This window comes from Meleagris gallopavo, chromosome 1, assembly GCF_905368555.1.
Source record: "Meleagris gallopavo chromosome 1, MGAL_WU_HG_1.1, whole genome shotgun sequence".
NCBI classification, from domain to species: Eukaryota; Metazoa; Chordata; class Aves; order Galliformes; family Phasianidae; genus Meleagris; species Meleagris gallopavo.
In genome coordinates this window covers 75,584,776-75,593,867 of record NC_139404.1, presented here as the reverse complement: position 1 = coordinate 75,593,867, position 9,092 = coordinate 75,584,776, and the positions used below count along the sequence as shown (strand labels likewise).

Genomic DNA, 9,092 nt, shown 5'->3' with positions numbered 1-9,092 from the left:
ATGACAAGTCTTCAGTTAAGACTTCTGCGGGAACAAAGATAGAGGGCAACCCTGAACCACCACAACCTTATTTTCCTGCTGGCAGCTGTTCAGGCAGGGTCTCTGGAGTTACCTGCCATGCAACTCTGTGCTGGTGCTCAGGGGTGAGACATCAAATCAAATGCTTTAAGTCCTTAAAGTGTGAAGACAATTTGTAGATTCCTGTGAATTTGGGATTACTGCCTAATATTTTCCATGAGAGCTGAATTTCGCTGTCAGATGTCTTTAAAATGCTGTAAGTCTGGCTTTATCAGCACTAGCTGTCCTCCTCTCAGAAGAGCATTTGGCAAAGATATTTAGCTTTTTGAACCAAGAAAATAATTTATAAGTTTACCAGCAACAAAAAACAACTATATGACTGTCTCCAGAACTACTTCATTTTAGCAAAACAGGAACTGCGTTACAATGCAGATGTACTCTTTTTATGTTTAACACTGGGGGTGGAGATTCTTTTGGCAGATATGAGTAAAAGCACGTATAGGAGAAAGTATTTAAGAGATCTGTTAAGTCCTCCCTTAATCAGGAGGCAGAACATGCTCTGTAAGCAATGCTACCTACATTGTATGTAAGAAGCACAGTAATACACATGTAAGTTCACCATGCTCCCTATTCTCAAAACTGCTGGGAGTTTCTAGACCCAGAACATATTACAGGACCAAGAACATACAGCAGTGTAAAAGTGGGCTGGTACCCCTCAGTTCAGAATGCAGCAACATCTCTCCCCTCGCCAGTTCATTATACAAGGCACGTGTCAAAACTTCCAATGCACACACACAGCCTTCCCCTTGCAGGGGGGAAGTCTTCCTTTCTGCAGATTCTCCTATTAGTCTCAGGGACCTCCAGATGCTGAGGGCAAATCCTGCCAATGAAGACATAGGTAACACTGAGCAGCATTCAGTCTTTTCTGTGTCCTCTGTCAACAGCCCACATTTTCCTTAGCAATCCTCTTACAGCTGACATACTTGGTGAAGCCTTCCTTGTTCCATTCCATGTCCCTCACCAGATTAAAATAAAGTATTTCTAATTAAAACATAAAAACAAACATAAACATAAGGACATCTGGAATACGAAAAAAAGCTTATGGAAAAAAGCTCTGAGCAAGATAACTGCCAGTACTGAAAAAGCAATAAAACAGTGAAACACCAGTGAAATATACCATCTAAATCTGAGAGAAATATTTATTGTCATAAATGCAGAAATGCTTGTCCAGCTGAAATTCCTTTCCAGTACTTTTCCTCAGCACTCAGAAAACTCATACATCCTCTACTGGACATTATATCCTACTGCTGGCAACAGGACAAGCATTACTACCAAGGGAATGTTTCTTAAAAAAGACTGCAGCCCACCTCTCTCTCTTGCCTCAGGTCTTTGCCAATAAAAAATATAATAGAATTAAATCTATGGATATGCCCACAGTTGCAAAGCAGCACATAAAGGTTCAGGTTTTCCTCTTGCTCTTTGCTGCAAATATGTGAGTGCTGGTTCCACTCCCTGGCAATTCCCAGGTCAGGAAAGTCCACAAACACACCACAGTATTAAGCTACATCACAATCAGTGCAGCTACTCAGGTTAGCATAAGCAAAAGGTGAAAGGAGAGCTATGTGATTCATTTAGATATTGCACGGTAAGGGAATGGAAGAAGATGGTTTTTCTTTCCACTATTACATTTTTTAAAAAAAATTTTCTTTGTTGGCACAGGAATCAACATTTTGCAGCCTACAGAAAATATACATAAGAAATCATTAGGAAAGTGCATGAGATAAATTTACTAGAAATAGGCCAGTTCATCATGTTTGGTCTTGCTGCTCTGATATCCATGAAGACTCAATGGTTTGTCCTCGTGAGGAAGGCTTCTGAACACCCGCAGATGCATGAATTCATCATTGCCAACATGGACCTGTAAAGTATGAAAACCAGTAAGAGGTGTGGAGCAATGTTCAATCAGGAGAGGGGTTTAGGGTGGCATGTTTTGAGGATGGGGCAATCAAAGAGGTGGTAGAGAAAAAGCACCCCCTCAGCAGGTGTCACCTTGTTCTGAGGCAGATTGGGAGCTGCATCTTGGTGGAAACAGCACCTCAACCTTGGATCTGCAAGCCCTCCCTCTATCCAAGACAGGGAATGTGCAGACAGGGAACTGGTGCTAGTGAGAATCTTATCTGGAACAACAAACACTTAAATGCTTTGACCACTTTGTGTGTGTGTGGTGAAAAGAGGTTTGATACTTGGCTGTATCTTTACAAATCTGGGCTTTACTTAATACACTAGTGTTCAGCATCGTGGATGTATAATTTTTACAAAATCAACTTTCACAAAATAACTAAAGAGGACAAATTATTATGAAAATAGAGAAATATGCATATCTCCATTTAAGGCAAGGAAACAGGCTGGGAGGTGGTAGGGAAATGTTTTTTTTTAATTATTTTTTTTTAATGCACGAATATATATATTTTAAAAACTAAATCACAAGCATTTCTGTGTAGGTAAGTAAACACAAAAAACATTCCAACGTTATTTTTTTTTTTTCTATCGCCCAGTGTTCTCTACCTTGATGAAGTAGTTTGTCCCTGCCACCAACTGAGTTTTGAACTCAACTGCAGTGAAGACATCAAAGGTTTTCCCTTCTTTCTCTTCTAGCTGATGCTTCACCTTAGGGAAACAAGAAGTTAGCTAAGACTGTTACAATATTTAATACTTACAATTTATGGCTCATGCCACCAGTGTGCCTCATTACCCTTCAGTTCCTTATTTTACACTAGGGCAAGACCAGGTACTGAGGCAGGCAGCCAAGGCAACACAGTGATGCGATTCAGTCACCGCCAACTGAAACCAAAGAACTGCGCTGTTTTTCTACATTCATTTTGACAAATTATTTCCGCTGTTAATGTCTCTGCTTCCCTTTCTGTTCTATATATTTAAAAAACAGTGTAAAGCAGTTCAAGATCTACATGGACAAGACTTGATGGTCTTTTAAAAAGACAACGTTTAAAATATATCTCATTTTTTCAACCAGAAAAAACAGCCCTTGTTTGTCTTCAGCTCCCTTTTTGAAGTGCAGAACAAACAGGCACCCAAAAACCAAACTTGGAAAATAATAGTTCTTCTAGCTTTTAATAACTACAATTTACAGTGTTCCAAAACGTAAATATTTTTCCCAAAATATATTTTTCCAGAGTGTAAAAGCTGCACTCAAGAATTCAGAATAACTTGCCAAGACGAGCTTTTGTGAGCTGCAGTCTGTCCCCACACTTGGCTGTCTAGCACATCATGGCCATGCAGTGAGCTTCTCAGTTGTGAAAGCAGACAGCTTTAGGCTTCGTTTAGAAAAGCAGTGTGAATTAGCCCTTTCATTAGGTAATCCTGCTGCACACTGAGGACTCCTAGGAGGACTGTGCCGTTATCCAGCCCTCCTCTACTCCAGAGCAACAGTAATAGCAGTGAGATGTTCTATTTTCAGTTACATGATTTACTTCCATTCTTCCTACAGTATTACATTACTGCTGCCTGCATCCCATCTGCTGCCCTGGGAGAAAAGGAGCACCACTTTGCCAGACCTCTAATGCTTGCAGGAACAGAAACAATTCCTGCAACAGGAAGAACAGCAGGGTATGTGCTCCTGCCTCTCCTGTGCCAAGAAAGCATGAAACCGAACTCTGGCCTTTTATGCATGCAACAGCCAACCAGCAACCATCCCGTCCCACAGAGACGTGACCAAAGCACATCCAACAAGTTTGCATTCTGAAATGCAAGGAGGGGGACATTGCACCCACTCAGCACATTTGGTGTTTCCACTAGAAACTCCAGGCTCCATGAGTACAGTCAGTTCAGAGTCACATGCAGGTGCAGCTTGCTGGGTGTCACAGCAATGACTCACCACAGCATATGATCAGTGGACATTCTGACTCAGTAGGGAGAGCCCAGACAGAAGCAATCTCTGAAAGAGCTGCTATCAGCCCACTCTGCTAGACTGCAATAAAGATTAGGGCTGGGGGATCCCTGGGGACAGTACATTACACATGTGCCAGCAGTGCACCCTGGTAGCAATGAAAGCAGACAGTATACAGGGCTGCACCAGCAGGAGGCCAGAAGAAGAGGTTGTTAAGTGATGACTGCCCATTACTTGTCAGAACACATTCAGAATGCTGTGTCCAGTTTTAAGCTTCCAGTTTCAGGAAGATGCCAACTAACTGCAGCAAGCTCAGTGATGGGCCACCATGAGGTCAGATGGCTGGACTCTTGCCCTGAAGAGAGGAAGAAGGAAATGAATATAAGGAAAGCCGTTTTCCCATGAGAACAGTCCAGCAGTGGGACATGCTTTCTAGAGAGGCCACGCCATTTCCACACATGGAGGTTTCCAAGAGCTGACTAGACAAAGCCCCACACTGCCTGGCACTATAGCCCCTTCCCAAATGAATCACCTGCAGTCCAGTGACAGGGCTGACCATTATCATGTAGTGGAGGATCTCTGATGATTTGTACAGCCTGTCTGCTTGCTCCTGGAGCAAGTGGCCTGCCACAGCTGCAGTGAGAAGCCAAAGGCTGAGCAGAGCCACGTGGAAATCCCTGCCCTGGAGAGGCACTCCAGGCCAGAGACTGCTAGGGGCAACTGCCCTGCTCTGTCATGCTGTGCCTGCTCAATGCCAGTGCTATGACTCTGACCAAACAAATGGTCAACAAACAGGACTCTTAAAAAAATAATGCCATGCAGGTGAGAACTGGCAAAGCAGAAACAGGAAATGCACTGCTTAGGGTAAGCAAATGGGCAGGCTCTACGCATTTCCACAGAAATTCAAGCAAACGAGATGATCTGAGAAGCCTGTCTTCAATTGACAGAACATGTCTTCTTTGCAGTCAATATCTAGATGAGGACATCACTTGCACGGACAAATTTCAGCTTGGAATTTTCCCATACGTATATCACTAAGTATAGCAATTTAAACTAGTAACCAAAACAAGCTGGATGCGCTTTTAAATATTTAGGCAATTCAAGTAATTTTTAGATACTTAGGTTAATTCTGAATTACAGATTGCTGTGCCTTTGCATTCAGAAACAAATCTGGACAGTGACAGTGCGCAAGAGAAACAAGAGCGTGTCCTTCATCGTTATTCTCTGGCCTGACACACCCCCACCGATAAAGCCAAGGGGATGAGAGCACACGCCGTGAAAGAACTTGTTTGCACAGGCCTTTCCGGAGTGAACGCACATGCTCCCTGGCAGGGGGAGAGCTGAACGCTGCCTCCCGCAACAGCAGGAGCAGCACGGGCTTTTGCCTGCCTCTTTCTCCCGCTCCAAAAGCAGAAAGTTGGTTATAAGATTCAGACTGCAAGGAGCTCAAATTAGAGCACACGCTTCACACGTCACGTAGTGCTTGTGTCACGACTGACCAGCACGCCACAGGCAGTGCTCCGGAGGGTTCCGAATTGCTCGGTATATTCTCCCACGGCTTGTCGTCTTCCCGCTCGTACATTTATTTATTTTTAGGAGGTGGGGAGGCTCTCCGTTCGGCTGCCTAAAGCTGCCGTCCCCCCCGTTTACACCGCACCGGGCCGGCAGCAGCGATGTGCGCAGCCAGGAGAGCCGCCTCGGCCCCGCTCAGCTCCACACCCCACACGCCCTCCCCGGCTCCAACCGCCTCACCTCGTCCGCGATCTTCTGCGTCTCGCTGGTGGCGGGCTGGGCCTTGGAGACGCCCCCGCACAACATGGTGGCAGCGCAGCGCTCCGCTCTGATCCGATCCGCTCCCAGCCGCCACGCCTGTCGCGCTGCTGCCCCCGGGCCGAACCTGGCAGCGGGAGGAAGCGGGGCGGGGCGTCGGCTCTCCTCAGCGGGCGATCGGGAGCTGCATCCGGGTCTCGCTCGGGAATTTCCTCCCCCCGCGGCGGTCGTTGTGCCTAACAGGTGTCCTTTAGGCGCTGTGCCTTATCTGCCAGGCCTAGGACACTCGGAACACCTTGAAATCTAAGAAGATACGTGCGCAAACCACCCTTGAGGTCCAGGGTGGCTACTCCGCTGGCCTTTTAAGAGAGAACCTGTCTTGCCTGACGTGCAGCTTGGGGCTGTCAAATTCAGGTTCCTTCCTAAAAATGTGCTGTGGAGAGTTTCAGAGCACTAGTACTGGGGACGTGGAGGAGCTCCTCATCCTCAGCTCTCCCTAGTCCACCGCAGAGAGCCAAGACCTTGGCCAAAGAGGAGGTGTGAATGTGTCCCATCTACTGTGTACAGTACCATGTGAATCCCAGTTCTACCTGGCCTGGACAAAGCTGAAGGCAGATAGCCCTCTCTGCAGAGTACCCATGAGCACCATTAAGGTGTCTGTGAGGGGAGATGATGACTAATGGGCATTGCTCTTGACCTCCCGAGGTCTTGCAGCATCCTCTGTACTGCTCCCAGCACAGCACGAAGATGCAGGGATGGAGACTGGGGCTGGATGGTATTCTGCCTGAGGTCTGGACAGCACTTTTCAGGCAGTGCTGGACCCCATGCTGCCTTGGCTGTGCAAGTATCTGGCCATCATTTAGGGGGAATGGTGGCCAGTCCCAATGTTATTACAGATTTCAGCAGAGGCTGTGTGTGTGTGCTAGCAATAGGATGTGGTGATCCCATCTACAGATCTCAAGGGCAGGGATGCAGAAGCCTGGGGGCTGACCTGGTGGTGGACCTGGCACAGTTCACCAAAGTGATGGAGGCTGAACTGTGCCATGGTCTGCTGTGGTGGAGGTGTAGTCATGGCCTCTGAAGAAAAACCAGCAAGCCAAAAACCAAGGAGAGCAAAAAGGAACCTTCTATGCCAACTGCCTTAGAAGGCGGTCTGCCCCCCAAGCAGGGCAGGTGCTCCAGCCCTGCCATGTCTGGACCTACCCTGACCCCCAGCTTGTCAACATCTCTCCTTCCCAGGGCCCAGGCAGGATGCAGGAAATGGGAACTGCCTTGAGGTGATGCTGGCCCTGTGCAGCTCTGCATGCTTGCACAGTGCCACAAAGCTGGCCCTACACCAAGATGAGCAGGAAAATCAGTATAATCCTTCCTGAATGGAAATCAGGTGACACAGGAAGATTTCAATCACTACAAAGAAGCACGTCTATAGCATTATTGTAAACATTCAATTCCTTGGAAAAGCAACAGCACTACCCTCCTCTATAACTTCCCAACACCCCCTGGTAAAATTGATAAATTGTAGCCCTCAGTTTACCAGGAATGGGTAATGCCTACTGCATAGGCAACCTACATGGGTGTGGGAGGACGTGGTGAGATGCACACAATGAAATGAAGAAGTGCTTCTTTCCTCTGATATCATTGCTCCTCCCTGGAGAGCAAATACGTGCTCTGCCTGGGCTTTGGGCAGAGAAAGGGTGCAGCACTGGGCTGTTCACTGGGATGGTTCCTGTTCCTCATCCATCAACCAAGTCTGTCAATGGAAACCCAGTGCAGGACTGACTCTGCTTCTCTACTGCATGGTCCAGCAAATACCAACAAGGGCATGTTATTTTCAGTAGGGTTTTGAGCCATAGGGGGATGGGGATGGGAAGGAGCAGCCATTCACGTGGGTGACTTCTGATGGGACATGCTAGTGGATGTTCTTGGGAGTGAACTTTCTACAGAGAGATGTTGCTCAGCTTGTCATCAGCATTATCCCCTGTGACTCACAGACAGGCTTTTGAACATGTGGCTAGCAACTTTTCTTTTCTCTGGAACTTGGCAGGATGAGAACCTATACCCTCTGTGCATGGAGAAAAAGAATTTGGTTACAGATCACCTTCATTAAGGGGGTCTTTTTGTCTTTTTTAACTGATTTTCCCTTGCCTCTATCACGTATGTCACTCCAATAAGGCTGCTGCAGAGGGGCACACACAGCCTGAGCTTTTAGCTCAGGGTAAGCGTGCAGTGAGGGTGGGTGGGTCTTCCCCAGCAAACTGGGAAGGGTTGGTCTGTCACAATATTATTATGGCAGACCATTGGAACCTTACTGTGCACCAGGGTACAACTTCCTTGTGAGTAGATTGAAAGGATGAAGAAAACCCGAAATCTTAACAGTAAAATATCAACATAATCTGTGTGCAAAGCCAGTGAATATCATTCTCTAAACAAGTTGGCAGTGCTGACTTCATTTCTTACATTTGTGCACAGTTCGTATCTTGTATTGCCCACACTGAATTCACTAAGTGCTTCTATGCTTTAAAAGCCATCTACTTCAGGAGCTGCATATTGGATCTGACATGTAGGAGTGATTCATTAGCACTACAACAAATTGGCTACTGAACTTAATTTTAAGAGCGAGCCATAATCAAAGTATTTTTCTTAGTCCTTTTGCCATCTAGTGGCCATCTCTGTTCACGCATTTAGTTAGATGCAGGAAATCACAGGTCTCACTTACCAACTCTAAATTAAGCCTGGAGCCTGCAATCAACAGCTTGGGAATGGGACATGGTTTTTCAGAAGCAATGAGGAATGCTCACCAGGTCCGGTGGTAGAATATGGTTTCCAGAAGTGTGACCCCAGTGATATGCATTTTCAAACTCTTTTTCTTCTTTCTTTTAACTTGCAGTGCCATAGCTTTAATAAATCTTGTAGTTTGCAGGCCACACAGTTAGAGTCGGATCACTGCCTACATGATATAACTAAAATTTGAGCCCTCTCCAAGGTGAATATATGTTTAATCAATGGATATACAGATGGTATAGATATATATCCAGGAGCTTGGCTAATATAATTTATATTGGAGAAATAAGAGAAAGTCACTCACCCTGTCCTGGGCTCGCGAGATGAACTCCTGATGAAGCGGATCTCCAGAGGGAGATCCTTCCCCACTGGCAGTCAGCTCTTAAATGGGTCTAGGAGAGGTGGAGCCAGGCTCCACCCCTTCCTGTAGCACAGGTGAATTGCCTTCACCTGTGCTCCCATGGCTGACTCATTGCTCGCCTCAGGTGATCAATCAAATGTTCAGGCCGTTATTCAGCAGCCCCATACAATATAACAGATAAACGAAAGGGTAAAAATAACTTGTCTGAATAGCATTCTTAATGGTTCTGGACTTCCACTTTCCAGAAACAAAACTTCT

The 9,092-nt window shown here is 46.2% G+C and overlaps 1 protein-coding gene across 1 annotated transcript; it reads right to left on the bottom strand.

Moving 5' to 3' along the window:
- Window positions 1-1,192: 1,192 nt before the first annotated feature.
- LOC100546481 (cystatin-B) lies at window positions 1,193-5,870 on the bottom strand. Its single transcript, XM_003202635.5, has 3 exons — window positions 5,675-5,870; window positions 2,584-2,685; window positions 1,193-1,936 (listed from the first exon to the last, which is right to left on the bottom strand). Exons 1-3 carry the CDS (start codon window positions 5,738-5,740, stop codon window positions 1,808-1,810), a joined length of 297 nt encoding a protein of 98 aa, XP_003202683.1. The 5' UTR covers window positions 5,741-5,870; the 3' UTR covers window positions 1,193-1,807.
- Between the last annotated feature and the right edge of the window lie 3,222 nt (window positions 5,871-9,092).

Bases quoted from the DNA above. Each gene is read 5' to 3' on its own strand.
- LOC100546481 (XM_003202635.5), bottom strand. From the start codon at position 5,740: ATGTTGTGCGGGGGCGTCTCCAAGGCCCAGCCCGCCACCAGCGAGACG. The intron at 2,686-5,674 runs GTGAGGCGGTTG...TGTTTCCCTAAG, and splicing joins CGCAGAAGATCGCGGACGAG to GTGAAGCATCAGCTAGAAGA. The intron at 1,937-2,583 runs GTAGAGAACACT...CATACTTTACAG, and splicing joins GGACAAACTACTTCATCAAG to GTCCATGTTGGCAATGATGA.